Genomic DNA, 19,719 nt, shown 5'->3' with positions numbered 1-19,719 from the left:
CATCCAGCCATCATTTTACTGATTCATCCACCCTTTTACCCATCCAGCTACCCTTCCACCCATACATCCAGCTATTTACCGTTTCTCTCTTCCATCCTTCCACTCACTCATCAATCCAGCCATCCTCTCTCATTATCTTTCAATTCAATCTTTCATTCATCCACTCACCCTTTCACTAATTTATCCAGCTATCCACCCATCCCTTCATTTACTCATTCGCCCACCTTTTCACATTAATTTTTTGCTGAGCCTTTCTGAGAAGAGGCCCATCAAGAACTTCACCCTCGCTGCAGGAGCCTTTCAAGGAGTGAGACAGAAGCCACCCAGGGCAGAGACAGGATCCACCACAGGGGGAGACAGGAGCCATCACTGGTGGGGCAGGGGCGACAGGAGCCACCACATGGGGGGACAGGAGCGATCACAGGCGGGGGGGGGGGCAGGAGCGATCACAGGAGGGGGAACAGGATCCACCAGGGTGGGCGCAGGGGTGGGCATAGAGTATTCTAGTATCATCCTGTCTCTTCCAGGGTGGGGTAGGGCTCCTCACCCCCTCCTGGACAAGACAACGAGAAGACAGGCTCTCTTTCCAAAATGTTAGTTTTGCCATCTCCCACTGTGATGTACAGTACGTGAAGGAGAAGGAGTTAAATCAGTTCTCCAAGAGAACTGATTTAACTGATTGTCCTCCATACTTTGTTAATCAGTGTGGGTGCAATTGTACCATTTCTTTACTTTATTTCATTATAGGCTGCATGTTTGAAGAACCACTCTGTGAAGAGAACCAGTGCTGCAATCAGGGCCGGTTCTAGGATGTTTGGGGCCCTGGCAGAAAGGGAATGTGTGAGGCGGCGGCCCCTCTAAATTGCAGAGACGCATTCAGGGCTGTTTGCATCTGAATAGATGCCCCTGCTCCTGAAGCCACAGCCCCTCCCTCTGTCACATTCGAGCACCTCTTAACAGCTCATCAAGGGCTGGAGGTGTGAGGCCATCCCGCTGCGCCTCTCCAATGCTGCTGGGTATCTGAGTTTTGGAACAGCCTCGGAGTTAAGACGGGAGGTGGGTGGAAGCTGTGCCCGGTTAAAATTACGGACAAATGGCGTCCGTTAAAGGATCCTTCACGGACAACGGACAGACGGCCGAAATTACTGACTGTCTGTGAAATTTACGGACGGTTGGTCACCCTAGTCATGGCAGGTAGTGATTATTTGTTCTGGAGAGATAGATGGAAAGCAAGGATGGACTTTAGGTCTCTGCCACTACTCCCTTATGACTCCCAAATCCTTCGGGCCCACAAACTGCGATCACCTCAGATGGTATCATTGAGAGGATAACAACGTCTGGCTGAGGTGGGTACCGACCAGAGCTTTAAATGGGAAAAATAAGTGTAGGTACTGAAATTGAGCTAGGGGCGTGGCTAGTGGGCGGGGTTAGTGACGAGGCGGTACATTGTGATGCTAAGACATCTCTATCGAGTATTCATTTTGCACGTGCATTTCCTTTGATAGTAGTTCAAGCTTCCCATATATGCGAATTAACAGCTGCATATGATGATAAAGAGTGGTGTGAATACCTGCTGGGAGCAGACCCTAAATCATACAAGAAGGAGCTTTTAAATGAATGCAGTCAAGCCATCAACAGCACTATTCAGGCTAATTATCAGTGTGCCTCAGAACAAAAGAGAGTTTGGAATAGCAGCATTTACAATGAGTACTACGCCAGTTGCAGGACATACCAAAAATTTGAGAAAATTATCAATATACACAAAACGTGTTAACTCATTACACAAAATAAATACCTAACACGATATGTGAAGATTTCCTTGTTTTGCAATATTTGCAGCTTCTCACTGTCATACTGTTTCTACTTGGTTGCTTTTGGCACAATACTTTGAATACACACAGAAACAAGCAGACAAGGCACACACAAAAGCATTTCACGCATTTCTTTAAAACTACCTGCTGAGAGTGTCCAGATTCTCTCCTCCCTGAGCTCGCTTTCTCTCTCACACTCAAACATACACAGAAGCAGGCAAACGTGCGCGCACACACTCACTCTCCCTCTCTCGCGCCCTCTCCCTCTCCCAAAAAGGTTCACTTGGGATTGTTACAACAGGCACAGTGTGAATGTGATTGACAGAGAAGGGCCTTCATCAAACACAGCAGGGCGTGAAAATTCAAACAGGGATAGCCCTTGCATAGGCACATGAGCTGCTGCTGAATGGTTCAGCAGTTACTCACCTACGAGCTAGAGAGGCGCTTTGGCTGTCAGAGTGCTGTACACATTTACTCCACTCTGACTGACTCGAGCTCCACAGCACTAGCACCGATTAGCTTACCTTCACTGAGAACCAGTACTCTCCTTAGCAGTGGAGAAGTGCAGGTACTCTGATCGGTAAAAATAAGAAGTGCCGGTACTCAGTACCGGCGAGTACCGGCCCATTTAAAGCACTGGTTCAGACAATGGTAAAAACGAGATATGGTGACAATGGACCTGTGGGACGTTCCCTTTCTCCTGTTTTTGGACATCAGTAGGAAAAAGGGCAAACAGAGTCCTCTATTCTGTGAGAATGAAGTTATAAAATGAAAGGAGGCTCAACAGTAACGTGGAATCTCCTACACCCATAGCCTCATGACTTTAATAACTTTAGTCTTCCTGTTACCTCTCCAGGGAGAAGCTTCACTTGTTCCTTCTATCTTTACTAAGAAGCATGAATCCTGAAGTGACAAGACGTGTCCACGAGCTGCTCTCATATAGTCGTTAAAAAGCAGTCTTAATTTAGGGATCCTGTTTATTTTTAGGGTGTGCGAAATCCATGCAATTTTCCTTAACACAAATATACAAATATGCGAAATTTAAGAAACAATATGTGTAATTATGCAAAAAACGGTCATTTGATGCTATACTTTAGCATGAAATGAGCCCTCGTGTCCATTTTGGAGCAAGGTTGCTCTGGTGCAAAAAAAATAATAATAAATTGGTCCAAAACACGAATGCCTCAAACAGCAGTCGTTCAAATTCCGGTAAATTGTTTTATACTCTTTCACTCGCTCTAAATTTATGCCATGAAGGGCACGCTGCTTCCCCTTACGTCGCGTAAAAATAGGGGTATACTAGGAATTTTATCTGACAAGTTCAAAACTAAAATTCTGCCCACATAAGAGAAATTTTGGCTGGGCCTACTTGTTTTTCAACAATTTATGATGGAAAGCGTTTCTATTAGAAACAAGCAGTAGCAGATAAACCAAACTAAATAAAAAAAAATATATATACATATTGCTCCTGACACTTTGTCACCAAGTCCAGACTTCTCATAGAGCCCATGAGTTCATCCATGTTCTTCACCACACCTTCTTTCCCCACATTGGCCCGGAGAGCTTGGCGCCCTGTGCCGCTGCCGGATGACAGGCTTGCATTGTATTACCAGTAACTGTACACCCGCGCTCCACGGCAGGGCCTGCGATGGAGAATGGCCCCTGCTTCCAAGTGATCCCCTTACGAGGAAACAGATACAATGCCGTCAGGGGGACTGCTCGTGGGTCTTGTTTGAAGTACTGTGATTTTTAAATGTAAGCTGATGGGTGCCTAAAGACATGTCTTTAAACTATCTTTTTGTCAACTATACAAACCCAACGGTTGCCTTAATCTTTGGCCAGTGATCTTTCACATGTACCTTGAGTAGGACATGGGGCAAAGAGGAAATACTAAGATTTTGGGGTGAGAAAAACAGCTGCCACCGAGCAATGCAGGTCTAGTGGAAAGGCCAGGGAAGGCTTGGATAATCGGTCTATTAGAATGACACCCACCATAAGCGAGGTGTCTAGGTAATTAGGCGTCGGACATTGTGCACTGCTTCCAGTGGTATTGGACAAGAAAGGTTTGAGAAGACATACACAGTTGAGTCAAGCTATAAAAGGTGCGCGGCTCTTGAGGTGATGGTCCTATACTGTATTAAAGAAGACATATCGTTGCAATGTTGTATGCAGCAACAACAGCAATGGCCATGCTGAAGCTTACATAATCTAGGGGTAACATGGCATTACCCAATCTCAAGCATAGTTTATCGTTACTCGGCTTCAATACGCGGTGCCACGGCTCTTCAGGGAGAATGGTGTGTGGCTATTTTGGTTATGGAGCTGAGTGTGCCAATGGAACTATTGACAACACCATTATTATTTTTTTTTAAAATTTTTTGAAAACCTTTATTGTGCAAGTAAAAGCGTACGAATACGGGCCTACAACCAATCAGGCCGGCCACAACACAATATAGGCACACGAAATCAGAATTGAAATTCTCCAGCAGTTTCTCAGCAGTATATGAACAATCATTCAACAGTAAGGGACCCGATACAACCGCTAGGAGCAGGAGAAGAGAAGGTTAATTTTATGATATAATAGGAAGTATAGCAGGATCAATTGCAACTGTTGACATCTGAATTCCTATGGCGGGCAGTTGGTAAAACGGTAGTACAAAGGAGCAGTGAGAATCGGGAGTAAAAGCAACAATTGGCAAAGGCATCGCATAATTTCCCCGTTTCGAATCAGTACCCACCGCCGCCCACCGTACACCCGTCACCACTTGAATATGTGCTGGTGCAAATCAAAGAAATCAGAGCAGCAATACAAAGATAGCCATCCACTATACTAACCCAAAGAAAGGGGAAAAATGAGAAGAAGGGTAGACAAAGGGATGGGAAAAACAATAAAGAAAGAACGCAGCGCCACAGTACGCGCCCCACAGTGAGTAAAGCACACAATACTAGAGACCCACAGTCAGGGACGAGGCAAGTAAGGCGTGTAAGAGTGCTATCATTAACATTAACGCAAAGAAGTCATGTCCTACACTGCCAGCCAACACCCCATGGGGAACGCGCGTGGACACAGCGTCTCGATAAAGTGATACAAAAGAGCCATAGAACTAAGAAAAAACAAACAATATAAAGACCCCACCCCAACTACACCACCCTGCACCCCGGCAGAAGGCTACGGCCTACCCCCCGGCAGCGTGCCTGTCGCCCTAAGTAGAACCCGAAATACAGAAGAATCAGAAAGTAAGAAAAGAACACCTCAGACAAAAAGCGGAAATGAAGGGGGAAGAAAAAACCAGTGGGAGAGGAGATATGCAGTCGAACGTTCAGCTCCCACCCCCCGCCTTAGCACAATTCGAAATCACATCGAAACGAAATCGACACAGACTCAAACATCAGGAACATGAAAAGGAATTGGTGATACTGTTTCAGCTGCGAGCAGTCCTCATCTCCATACATTAATTAGCAGTCAGCCGAGTCAAGCCTATCTCACCCCTGTCCTCTCCTGATCACTACTTTAGTACAAAATAAAGGAGAATACAGCAAGCAGTTAGACATGGAGTGTACGTAGGATCGAAACAAGGCAGGCCAAGGATGCAAATCAGGGGGTACCAGTCCCGAGCAGCAATGCAAACTATGGCGGCAGCGGCCCAAACTGGCGAAGAGCCACGCCAGGAGCAGCAAACAGCGTAGGTGCAGTCCCGCCGACCAAAGGGGGGAGGTGTCCCCCACGGAGCAACCGTGGGACCCCACCAAAGCAGTTCGAGTCAGACAGCCGCTGAGTACTCCGGCCAGACTGCCCTGGATGGACCCCGGCGAGGGGCCCTCACCCACGTCCGCCACAATCAGAACCTCCTGGAGACTCGAGGCAACAGACGTATGAACTCTCAGATGGACGGCGGCCGCATTCCCTGCAACAGCCGTGAGAGACAAGTCAGCACACTCCCTCAGTCGGGCCGCATACATGGGGGGTGGCCCAACAAGTCCGGCGGCCGAACCTTTATCTTGCACAGCTGCGTCAGAGGCCATGGTCGCGCGCCAGGAACACAGGCCTGCAAAGACATCACCAATCGTGGGTTCACTCCCACAATCTTCAGCCATCGTGCTGGTCGACAGTCCAGATTCGCCGCCCCCAACCGGTCCTAGACCCAGGGCACCGGCCGCCATTTTGTCAATGCAACAAGGACGCTCCGTTCCTCAACCCCGGACCTGGCCGTCAAACAAGGCCCAGCGGAGTCTCGCCAGGTCCCGCTAACGGCAATCTTGGTGCAGAAAGATGGGCCGCCATGACACTAGGGATAGCCGGCGCCACCGTCTCATGGACGCCGCTCGCCGAATCCGGGCGAGGGGCTTCAAGATGGCCGGACAGGACAACAAAAGGGGGGGACAAGCCTCCTGTACGGTCAACCCCCGTCCGAGGCAGGCCGCGCCCCACAGCTGAGCCCCCGGGCCACCAGACCGGGCCCGGTCAGTCGCCACCGGTTCAACCGCACAATGGCCTCTTCAGCCGACTCCCCTCCTCCACCGGGGGTCGGCTTCGATACCCCGCTCCGGCCGACCGTCGCGGGCGAGTCCCCGGCCTGCACGCCACGGAGGCTCCAGAGTAAACAAGGGCACAGCTCGAGATCCGCGGCACCCAGGAGCTCCCGGGACAAACGGTAAGTGCAAGCAGCCTTTCACCTTTCCATATTTCGTCGAGTGCGTCTCCTCGGGGCAGGATGAAGTACAGGATTTACGATTCAGGCAGGAAGGTTGACGGAGCCGAGCTACAGTGCGGCCATCACGGTCGCGAGCTTGGCTCCTCGACAACACCATTATTGAAGGATTCATAGACATTGGGGATATCGGGTGCATGGGTCTACTGCACTCAATATGCGGTATTAGACAACTAAACTGAATCACTCACAGCACTTATACTGGCCACTTTTGGGTTCTGTGAAGGACATTCCTGATCAGACACTGGTTGGCAAAATTGATGCGGGAGATGGAGGTGAGGAGTCTAAATGCCCTTTCCGACATGTACATGGCAGGTTTTTGTAGCTTCAAGAACGGTGTGATGTAGATCAGGGGCAGAGATGCGCATTTTGTTGACATACACAGGTATAGCAGTCATATTTCATAAAACCTAACCGGGATTCCCTTGGCAACATGAGATTCATCCTCTCAATATGCTGCTAGGTCAGTTGGGAGAAGGTGAGAAGCCAGTATCTATCATAAGAAAGAGGGAGTTTTCCTGACACCAAAAGATAGATGGGAGCAAACCTGTGGTCACCACTGCTAGACAAAGAATGGGAAATCGTGTTGGCCACCTGTAAATCTGTAAGCAGAAACACTAGTGTTAAACTCAGGCACACTGTAAACAAACCCACTGCCTGTATCACTCCCCAGATAATGCACAAAATGAACCCACCAAAAGAAGCTCTCTGCTCTAGATTTCGCACTGAAATGGGATAATCTCTTCAAATGTGTGGGAAGTGTTCAATAGAGTTAAGATTGTGAGAAGAATGATTTGACTTCTTTTTGAGTAATTGGTTTAGAATGTAATGCTGCCCTACAAGTTGTGCTTGTTGGAACTAGTACTGGTGAAGAGAAAAAGGTTTCTACACCTTGGTTTGGTGTCAGAAAAGAGGTGCATCACCATAACATGGAAATCCAGTAGTTGGCCAAAGCAAGAGCCAGTGGAAGCAAGACCTACATAAATGGACACAAACTGATTGCAATATTAGAATAAAGCAGTCACTTAACCTGAAGGGAGATTATTAATTAAAAACGAATGGAGGGACAATTATGACATAGGAAAATTATTACAAGCCAAATTTATTGTACAGAAATATTACTGTCTGATATTATTCAGTCAAATTTACACAGTGCTAATCCTTATATGTTCCAATATTTGCGCATTCTGTCATCTTCATCTAAGTATCCTACTTAAGCTTCTAAAATCATAACAAATACAAGAAAGTCAACAATCTTTTTATGTAGAAGATATATGAATCCAGCAAAATTGTAATTGAACAACAGTCACAATATACATGCATGCAGATATGTAATACTTGTTTCAGGTACAAAGTGAATCCTTAAAGAATTAAGTCCAGCCACCAACGATACCGGGGCAGCATCAGGACTCGCTTTCCTGGCCCTCATCACGACTCCACACACCTATAAAAGGCGCCAGTAGTCCAGCGGCTGTGTAGGCACCAACGATACCAGGGGCAGCATCAGGACTCGCTTTACTGCCTCGCACCGCGACACCACACGCCTGTAAAAGGCAGCAGCAGTTCCGCAGCGCAGGACGCAAGCAGGGATGCTCCCGGGCCAAGGGCAGGCCCGTCCACACCCGTCAGAGCCTGGAGGAGGCTGGGCTGGGGCCCCCCCTCTAACGTGGTGTTTTGTACATCTAACCAGGGTGGCACTTGGCGCCATCTGGCGATATGGTGAATCGAAAGGCCAAAACATGTGACCAGGGATGAGAGGCGGTTATCACCTTGGACTCTTTCCTGCTGAGAGCGGCAGACTCACTATTGAAGGAGATAGAGAGGGCAGAAGGAAGGCCAGCCTAAATGCACCAAATGCTGCTATAAATCCGGACACCCACATTCTATCTAGTGACTTGTGTATTCAAGAGTCTCCTGAGGAGCCTCTGGTTAAAAGAAAGATAGGGGGTGCAGGTCCCTAAGCTAGCCAAAAAGGCAAAAACGGCAATCGGGGGAGGGGCAGACAAGGATGTTCTTCAAAGGCTACATCTGAACCTGCGATAACCAACCTAGAACTTGAACAAACTGTCTCACGTCTCCTGCTACCTTTGATTGAGAGCTTGGAATGGATTGAGACTAGCTTAGCCGTGATCAACAGTCGGGGGGACAGTATACCTGAAAGCACTATGAGACCTTTAGAGGTCCTGAGGGCTGACAATTGTACATGTAAATGTAAATGTAAATATAAATATCATCCTTCTGGTAGCCCGCAACATGAGGCTAGGGATGGATCCTCATTAGCCCCACAACAAATACAGGTCAACAGGGTGGCAGAGAGCAGTGCAACTAACTCAGTATTAACTGGTGCTGACATTGCATGTAATGGGCAGCGGAATGTTATAGTAACTAATCATGCAGGTCCCTCTAGCAATCAAGCTTTGTGGCTATGGCAGGCTATATATACACACCTAGAGGCCCAGAAATACCTAGAGCGCCAAGAGTGAGCCAGGCTATGATAGGGGATGGCTGGAGAGGCCATTTACAAAAGAACAATTCTAACTTAATCTTAAACCTCCCTCCAGCTGCATCCCTATGTGTGATTATATTAGAAAACACCCTGCAATTGCAGTAGGGGCAGCTATAGCCAACACAGCAACTGATGAATAAATCATTACACTGGATGTCCAAGTTCCTTGATTCCTATGATTGTCCCCCCCATTGCAAATCACATTATTATGGCTGGAAGAGTGCAATGGCTGGGCTATTCCCCCAAAACAAGTAGGGGGATTGTATAGGTATTAACTTTAATTACCAATATCTTGTGAAACATCTTTTGGATATGCTCCCCAACTCCCCCATTTCGTCTACGCCAGTCTATGCTTTACCATTGGGGTTTTTCTGCAGACCTCAGGGCTTTAAGCATACAGGGAGCAGGATGGTTAATACATTTGATCCCCAACTCCCTCCCACTCCTTTGGTCATCCCTGAAAGATGGAATCTCATTGCGGCCATTCCGCTGGCTAATACATTTGTGGCTCTGGAGAGGCTTGAGTCCTGTGATGGTCAGGGAGAGGGTAGGAAGGCCCAGCATTTTTTGCATAGTCAGGGACAGAAGAAGGGAGTTTTCTTAATAGTTGACCATCCCCTGGTCCTGAGAGAAGGTATGGTTAAATATCTAAGCTGGAATATAGCGGGACTTAGATCCAAGAAAAGTAACGATGATTGGATTAGGATCATTGATCAATATGAATTCGTATGATTGCAAGAAACCTGGGAAGTGGATAATGTTCAGATAAATGGATACCGTTCAATTCAAACCCCTGATATTCCCTCATGGTCAGGCAGAGCGAAGGGGGATTACTGACCCTCTTCAGAAATACTTTACGTGTAAAAATTTACCAGACTGATGTACAGTCCTCCTATTATCATATTATAGTGTGTAGTGGCCCCGGGGTAGAGGATATCCTGTTAATACATTTTTAGAATAACAACTTTGAGGGTAATATGGCCGAGGTAATTGACTCACTAAAGGGTGCAATCGTCAGGGCTACAACTACTCATCATCATCCTTTGAACATGGCCTGGAAAAGACTTTTGGGTCACTATATATGGCTCCACGATAGATAATTTGTTGGTTGCATTTGCTGTAAAGACTTTTTTTAACAGGATAGAAACTCTTGTTATAAATTTTAGGGACCATGCCGCACTAATTTTTCAAATTCATTGGAATAGCCCTTTTAACCGGTTTGAAAGGAGAATGCCAGTGCCAACAATAGCTAGAAGGAAATGTATAGTACTCAAATGAGCAAAGATAAATAAAGTCGTATTTGTACCGAATACAATAGGTTGCATCCAGCAGGAGCTTCTAATCTGCCTAGATTTGTATAGTGATCCATTTAATACTGTGCAGACATTTGTCTCACTGCATAAGGGTAGTGGAAAACAACTTACAATCACGGAATAAGAATCTGCAACCTATGGTTCCGCGTTGGATTGATATAGCTTTTCCAAAGATCTTAGCACCCTCCATAAAGCATTAAAAGGAAAGCCAAGAAATATATAATTGGTTGCTTTTCTCTGTATTCAATATAAGGACTTCAGGCGAGATTGGCTTATAACACTAAAGGAGGAGGTTTGGGGTAATCTATAACATGAAGCAGATTTAAAAGACTCAAGGGAATTTTGGGCTGTAGTTAACTCTCCCTTTTTGAACTAAGACACAGGTCCCTCTTTAGACACCCACGTGTGAGAGGATGAGTGGGTGGATCATGCATATTTTGGCTATTCGCAGACAGGGAAAATCTAACAGACGATGCCTCAAATAGTAATGTATGTACCCCCATTGTCTTCTCTATGGCAGAAGTGAAATGTGGCCTAATGCAATGCAGTAGTTATAAAGCCCCAGGCCCGGATGGGGCCCGGTCGATTTCTTTTTCGATAAACCGGATCTTTGGATCCCATTCTTAACAAAGTGTTCAATGCAATTGCTATAGTGGGCCCCTCTTATCATGGAAAATGACTATTAGTGTGCCAGTCTATAAGAAAGGGGAGAAGTCATTGCCCAAAAACTATAGACCCATTTCACTTCTGGATGGAACTTTAAAACTAATGGGCCATCTGCTTTTAAACAAATGAGAAGAGTGGGCTACTGATAAATATATATTAATACTGGTGCAGTATTGTTTTAAAAAAGGGATGGGGACCATGGATCAGTGCCTAAATCTGAATTTAATTAAAGCTAAATACACCCAAATTAAAAAAGGAAACATGGTTATGGATCTATGGCCAGCTTTTGACTCTGTCTCACATAGCAAATTATGGATTATCCTGAAAGATATGGGGTGGACGATAATATAATACTTTACATTTGTCAACTATATTCTCAGTCCTCTGCATGCACTAGATTTGGTAGTCGGGGTGAATGCACTAAATCCTTCGCCATCCTTAGGGGTGTCAGCCAGGGGTTCATGTTAGCCCCTTTCTGTTCTCACTCTACACTAACAGTGTTGAAGCAGCAGTCTGCAAATGAAGTCCCCATGGTAAACAAACAGACCTCCATTTTGCTCTATGCCGATGATGCTGTATTAATTGCTAGGAATGGTATAGCTCTCCAAAAGCTGATTAATTACAATGTGTCCTAGATGGCTTCATTGGATTTAAAGGTGAATGAGTCAAAAACTTTTATTTTAATTGTGGGAAAACACCCCAAAAAACACCCTAATTTTATATTGTGGCACAGAGAGTAGAAATAACTAAGAGCTTTTTATATTTGGGCGTTCTTTTTAATAGCTGGGGAACATGGCCAAATATGAGAGCAAATAGATGCAACACATTAGAAAAGTGTATTATGGCAATATTTTCCTTTATGAAAAAACTGGGCACTAAGCCATTAGAACCAATTAAAAAGATCTATTCTGCTAAAGCTATCTCATCAGCTACATATGGAGCAGGGACTTCGGGGCATATCGAACCCTGATATCTTAAGACAAACAGAAGATTGTTTCTTAAAAAATGTATTATCTTTGCCTAATATTTGCTCAAACGATACCACAACACGGTGGGCCTAACCCAAAATATAATCAGGGACTGTCTTGCCTGTGAACAGGCTCATAAGGCACCATGGCTCAAATATGTCAGAGAAACCTTGTCATTTTCGGGCTTGGACTCCCTATACAATGATCCTTCCAACTGTCAGAAAATTCACAAAGCTGAAATCAAATCTTGCTTCCAAACATATAGGGAAAACAAAAGATATGCATCTAATTGTAATAAAAACATGATATCACTATACTTGGGACTGCCTCCTGTTCCTGAGGAAACAAACTCATACACGTTTTGGTGACAAACACTCGCCACTGGAATGTACTGGTGCGTTTTAGATTATATCTTATTCCTTGCATGCTGGGTTTTTCTACAGGAGTCTACTCAATTAATGAATTGCCAGTTTGCCCATGCAATGGTATTTCCCCCCCAGTCGAATCTTTATTTTATATTTTCCTGTAAATTCTATTTACATGAGTGCAAAAAATATAAATACCTTTTAAGAGTGTATTTTAACCCTAGCTTCTTTTTATACAGTTTCTATCTGTAATTATTTATTAATATGTCGAGGAAATGAAATATATAATTGAATTTGTATGTATGACCTATTGTACTTTTATGATCTTATTGATTAAGGTCAAATAAAGTTAGTTGAACTGAAAAAAAGTCCAGCTCAATGTGCAAAGTTTGCTGTCTTTTTGGCATTCTACATAAGCCAAAACTTGAAGATGTTTGGATTTTCAAATGGGAACTCAACGGAAGTTATATTTTCCTGACCAGTGGATGATTATTTTATTCCACTCTCAAAATCTGAGACATTTAGGACTTTAGAGTCTCCAAACAACCAAATTCGAAACCCAAACTATGTTTAGAACATCTTCTGGATCTGATATAGTGTTGGTGTATATGCTTTGTTTTGAGGGGAGTGGACTGCTCACGCTGGTCGCCATGAGAATACTTACTCCAATGGCCTGATGCAGTAGGAGCCATATGATAAAAGGTATCAAACAGTCCACCCTCTTAGAATGTATGATCTGATGTCCTCTTCTTTTTGCCCATCATGAACAGAAAAAATGAGCCCCATAATCTGGAAGAAAGCTCCTGGGATGAGGAGCATTTTTTAATTTTTAACAAAAGCTGGCTTGGGAGACTATGTCAGAAAAAACAAAAATGTCTGGTGAGCGGACACTGAAAAGATAGCTACCTTGTACCTACTACTATGGCTGAGGCTCTTCGGAAGGCACAGAAATTACAGCAGGTCAGAGGTATTCTTATAATTTAGCAGGCAGTATCATGGAAGGGGCTGTGGAGGAGAAGACCTCCACCACCATGAATGACTGTGGACCTAGTGTGTAAATCAGGCACCACATTTGTCATTCTCGTGTTGTTATTCTTGATATGCTCTGTTTTTATTATACCCTCATGATTTAGGGTCTTACTTAGATTTTGACAGATGGTTACTCTTTTGCAACGGTGACAGATATCCCATCCACTGAAATATAAATCCCCCTGGATATAATGGGATTTATATTTCAGCGGACGGGCTATCCATCACCGTTATGATGAAGTAACCCATTTGCCAAGATCTAAATCAGGCCCCTACTCATTTATAGATCAAATAAAAGGATTATGACTTGAATGATGATAGGTACAGCACCTCAACAACCTACAAAAAGGGGCACCAGTGCCTGTTCCACATTGCTGGACTAGGCACACAGACTTCTAACACATTTTTCATCCAGCCTATGAATACTTCAAATTTATGAATAAAAGTGCCAGTTTTGATTGTGAGTTTGAAGAATCATGTCTCTATTAAACAGGTATTTGCTGAACATGGTGGGGACTCCTGTTACAGTGTAAAAAGTGTACCTTAATTTGATTTATTTACTATTTTGCAGCGGTTGTACAGGATTGTGAAACATCTTCTTTGGCAAAAGCTACACATAACCTCTTCCTTAGTTAATAGCTCCACAAACTTCTCATCATACTGTTGAGATGATTGAATGTATTATCTTTTAATAGTTTTGGATACATTTCTTCAAAGACTAGGGGCTTGCAGTAAGTCCCCTTCTATATGTTTTGTGCTAAATGCATGTGTGTCTCTGAGCACATTCGTTGGATAAAGACAGTTTCCAATTCTAGTATCAGTATAGTATGGGATTTATTGTTAATTCTGTGGTATAATTAGTCTGTTCAGAGACAAATCACATTCTCCAAGAACAGAGCTCAGTTCTTGAATATATTTATATTTTATACCCAAAATATAACTTCTAATCTTTGAAAAATGTCTTCACAATGTCTGTTGATATGCAGTAGCTCAGTTGCTTTTCAAAGATAACGAACAAGAACAAAGCATGCTAACAAAAGTACAAAGTGTCAACAATGTTCTCTCAGAAATAAAAACATCTGGAGTTTAAGATTCTTCACAAATCCAAATGTGTGCAACATGTGGAATTTGGACTGCTGTCTTTTGCTTGTCTGCGATGTAATAAGCATCGATTTTCTAGAGTGCCTCCAAACCTAATTTCAAATCTTAGGAGTACTTATGCTTACTAAAAAAGTGTTGGTTTCACGCAAAATGGGTGTAATCAAATAGCCAAAGTATTCCTACTTCAAGTTCTTTCTGCTAAGAAATAAAATACATAGCGGTGACTGTACGTGCATGCCGGGAACATCAAACTTAAAATAAAGGGCATTCATTTTGTAGATTAAAAAAAATATCCTGTTCTTATTCAGTGTTTATGACCACATTTATACTATTTCTAAGAAATCTAAATAAAAAATGCAGCAACTACCTCCTTTATAGTACTTTGTTTGCCCACCTTCTAGGGATGGATGGCTGAGTCCACCTAGCCAGGTTTCAAACTTCTTCAGATCACAATTTCTAGATGCAGGGATCATTCAACTCATGCTTGTATAATGTTACAGCTATGTGGTGACTTTTACAACATGTGACATTACATCATGGACCTTTACCATATTTTCTATGGATATATATATATATGTATATATATATATATATATATATATATATATATATATCAATCAACACACACCCTACTCCCACCTGAAGAGAGCACACACACAAGGGCTGCAAGTTTACAGCTTCTCTATTAGTTCAGGCCTCCACCGACCCAGCAGCTAGGAGAGATGCGTTTCAGCTGCCACACGCAGCCTTTGTCAATATATATATATATATATATATATATATATATATATATATATATATATATATATATATATATATATTCACTGAAAAAACAAAGGGTACAGGGACGTTATAGTTGGGTTCTGAAATTACTCACACTAACCATAGAAATTCTGCACTTACAGTTATACTTATACTTAAACTTATGTTAAAAAACGGTGACTCATTGCCTTAAGTTACTTAACTGATGTATTGGGTGTTTTATTTTTTTGGCAATTTTTTTCTTGATCCGTTGATATTCTTTCTGGATCCAAGAATTTACACAGGGGACCGTGCTGAGACTCATGGGTGGACCTGCAGATCCCCCCCCCAAAAAAAAATTGGGCAATTGTTTGCCCAAGAGGGGTCCCTACCGGACCCCTCTATGTGTCTTATGGGGTCAGGTACCTGTGACTTTTAAATGTTTGAGTACTTTTGTTTTTACCAGCCAGACTGTACGCTATACGTAGCTTATGACAATCATCTAGGTAATGTGGTTAGAAGTAGGAATTTCTGTTAGACTGGGGACAAGAATATGTAATGAGGGGGTCTGCTTTACACAAAACACATTTCAGTGCCAGGGGCATTTTTTATAATATTTAGAGAGGTGTTAAAATATAGAGTAGTAAACAGAACGAGTAAGCACATTTATGTTGGATTATGTTTCAGTAGCAGCAAGAATCCATGCATCATGCCAACTGGATGCTTTGTGGTTGAAAATCAAATTAGAGTTGCACGTTTCAAGAGCAAATAAATGTCCATTTGCCTATCACGTACTGCCTACCTATGACCATGTGCTTACTTTGAAATTCTACGTTTTTTTGTTACTTTTATGATTATTAGTATAATTACTACTACTCTTAAGAATGATAGTAATCATATTTAAGATTAATCAAAAGGACCACCCTTGAAAAAATATTGAACTCCAGAGTAGTCATTTGTGCTATTATGTTTTTTCTGCAGAAAAGAGGACCCCAAAAATGAAGGACAAGAGAAATAAGAAGAAGAAGCGAAAGTTGCTGGATAGAGCCCAGGAGCAGCACATCGTCTACTTGTCTGCAGACCGAGCTGGCCAGTAACAAAGACAAGAATAACACAGACACTGAGATCCAATTTTGCAACGTTCACAAAAGCTGCTATACGCTCCTGCACACCGACGCACTGCAGTTCAGCGGCTTTGCCAGTATTGGTTGCAAATACCTTGTGAAAATGGTCAACAAGCCTATTTGTCTTATTTATACGTTACCTGTTCTCAACGGAAGACTTGAAAGGGCAAAGACACTGAGTTGAATCAGTGATAGGACGTAGACACGTGTCTAAGAATTCTCCTCAGCACTGTTGACAGAAACCACCAAGATGGTGGCCCCGAACTGATCCAGGACAAAAGCTTCAAAACATCAGTCTGGACCATGGACATGGTGTTCATATTTATGGAAGATAAGAAATCTGGAGATGGGAGGACTACTTTAATTATGGCCTTTGTTTCTCATGCTGTACTGTCTGTTTCATGAGAACTTGTTCATGGAGTATATGCTTAGTGTTAGTGTAAGTTCTCAGCACCAGTGTCAACTGTATAATAAAGATGCTTAATACTGATATACTCCAGGAGGTACGCCTCAGTGTTGCAAGTAGCATAGCAGTTACTATATGTACATAGAGCTGAGGGTCGAGACATAATAAACATATTTACAGGTTTTATTTAAGCTTTTTTTTTTTACTCGTGTAATGAACTCTACATGTTTCATATGACAAATCACTGTTTCTTGAAATATGTAATAGGGTAGTTGAGCAGTGCCTCCATAGAAGTGTGCAATGTTAGAACCACAAAGCAAGCAAGGGGATTTCTGATGTCCAAATCCTTTTGGTAACACTATTTTGCAGGTAATAGGTGGATCACGGTTTTGTAGAAACCTAACATTGGAGTTTGAATGCATGGAGAAAACTAGTTAGCAAATGGTGCAATGTTAAGGAGAATGACCATTTTGGAATACCACCACCAACAAAAAAAATCCTAAACCAAGAGATGGAATTAGGAAGCAATGAATGCAACATTATCCATCTGATCATAACATTTTTAATTGACTATCTATAGTTATTTTTAACTTTCATCGTATGAAAATGCTACACATTGAGTGGCTCAAGACAGCTCTTTGTCAAAGGGCATCGTTAAGAAACATTTTTCTTATTAATTCGTGATTTTACACATTTCCAGTTTAATGTTGCAATTACCAGATACCTCACAGTTTCAGGTTATGTGAAAGTAGGGGACATATTGAGGCGCTGGGCAGCAGCAAATTAAACCTTCTTATCCCACTTGCATAAGATATGTATGTATGCTAAACAGAGACCAGAGTCCCTATGTTAATCAAATGTTGAGTTTTTCAATGGTCTCACTGCAATTGTCTTATGTATTAGAGGTTACTGACATTATGCAACAGATGTTCAATGGGAGATGCATTCACTGAGTTGTAATAATGTGTGCCATCTAATAAATAGATTGACATAAATTAACACTTACCCTTAATAATAAACTCACCTTCACGTTCTTGGCATAGTTATTCATAAAACTGTCTATAAATAATTTACAAAAGAAAACAAAGTAAGTAATGGAAAGGTCACTCTTAAAATGCTCTGACTGGGATTTCATTTATTTTATGAGATTATAAATTAGATAAAAGTCCGTTAATATATGATATCACAAAATCCATCCCATAAATGGAAAATCATCTCCAATGAAGTATTGAAAATAATTGAAATCTTGTCGGACACTATGAAAGATTTAACAATTATACATACTGGTGTTGGATATTTGTTATGTTAACTCTGATTATATACAATGTCCTTGATGATCGCTGTACACTAGAAACTATTAGGGGATGGTGCAACGTAAAAGGAATACTGGACATAAATCTACAATGTTGTTTATACACAGTGGCTATTTTCAAGAGGGGCTTTGAGACAAAGTTTCTGTTATGATTATATTTTTAAATTTACTAAAACCTTTGGATCCTGGCATAATTATTCTTTTAGAAATGGATTTAAAATGTAGATTTGCTTCCAAAAGTTGAGGATTTGGAACAAAGTTTGAAATAAACAAAGCAGAGACAAATATTTTCACTGAAAAGTACATGGACTGTTTTAAGATTACAATAAACTAGAAACGAAAAATGTGTTTTGTGTGACAATCCTACAAGTACGTGAGTTATTACTTAATACATAAATATCTCCCAATCAACAAGCACAAACGTCTTTATTATCCTGATCTTAGAAATCCCAGTATTTGCTTCCAATCTTATACAGAAACATGTTATTTGTACTCATTTGGTCAAACTTCGAACACAGTTATCAACTGAATGGTGAGCATTCAATGGCAAACACGTTTTCTTTGTCTATGATGCTAAAGGTGGAATTATGTCACACTGAATCTGAAAACAGTATTAGCTCACTCCATGTGTGCTAAAACATTCTAAGCACCCTTATCTCAAGACAATTTTGTCTTCTCCTGAATTATTTCAGCCCTTACAGAGATTGTTAGTAAAGTTCTTGTGAACGGAGTTAAATTAAACCATGACACCAAGAGTTTTTGTTCATCTGGTTAGTCAGACTGACACACTTATACAGGAATTGATGAATTCAGATTGTTCGAGATCTAATTCTTTAGCAAACACAAATGAATGAGTTTGAAATGGTAATAGCCATTAGAAGAGCAAACCAGAACAAACCTTCTTAGATAGTCCCCAATACTTAATGATTTTCTCTTGCCTATTTTTGTTAGTTGGAGCCTTCAGACTTGGAGTCCAGGAACTCTGAACACAACTGCTTTTTTGGCTTATGCATTCTGTATATCATCCCCTTTCAAGATTCATTGCTGGAAAAAGTTGATCTAGAAAATATATATCTTCACATAACAGGCAATAAGTGTACCTGTGCTATTCAAGTTAGATTAAAATAGAACGTTGCAAAAGGAGACAGTAACTCAAGGACATAGCCACCCTGTCAACATACAGGGCTGTTGTCACATGTACAAAACAGTCCTAATAATGGTGACACACACCACTTGGATCTCCAGTGGTTCAACAACTCTCCCATGCCTTCAGTTCACACATCCCAATTAATGCATTTACTATTTATTAAGCTCTTTTTTTCATATCATCTATGTCCCCTTACTCCCTTCTTCAAAACACTAATTAAATAAATGGGACAGTAGTTCTTCGAGTATTGCACCTACTATGACCTCACCAAATGGGTGGAAGTTCAGTGCCTACAGAGAGAGGAGTCATTGACAAATGATTGTATTTAATGACGGAGTAAAACGAAGGTGGCCATGCTAAATGCTTTCTCATCTAACCAATTGTACAGAGTAGCCCATTAAAATATCAAGTATAAAAAGCAAAACAAGGGAAAGTCCTTTCTAGTGGTGCTCACACGGTGATGGAACCCAGCCACCCGAGGTGCAAAATACCGTACTGTATATAGTCTTGAAAATTTGACC

The 19,719-nt window shown here is 42.2% G+C and overlaps 1 protein-coding gene across 1 annotated transcript in view; it reads left to right on the top strand.

The window, feature by feature from the left end:
• RSPO2 (R-spondin 2) overlaps positions 1–18,333 on the top strand; it is a 348,805-nt gene extending 330,472 nt beyond the window's left edge. The window contains exon 6 of the mRNA XM_086966114.1: positions 16,191–18,333. Within this exon, the coding sequence (XP_086822240.1) occupies positions 16,191–16,306 (116 nt within the window). The 3' untranslated portion in view covers positions 16,307–18,333. The remainder of the gene's footprint in view (positions 1–16,190) is intronic.
• The last annotated feature ends 1,386 nt before the right edge of the window (positions 18,334–19,719 follow it).

The sequence above is a fragment of the Lissotriton vulgaris genome, chromosome 4_1 (genome assembly GCF_964263255.1).
Source record: "Lissotriton vulgaris chromosome 4_1, aLisVul1.2, whole genome shotgun sequence".
NCBI lineage: Eukaryota > Metazoa > Chordata > Amphibia > Caudata > Salamandridae > Lissotriton > Lissotriton vulgaris.
Note: the sequence above shows the minus strand (reverse complement) of the source record. Positions and strands in the feature narration are given on the sequence as shown.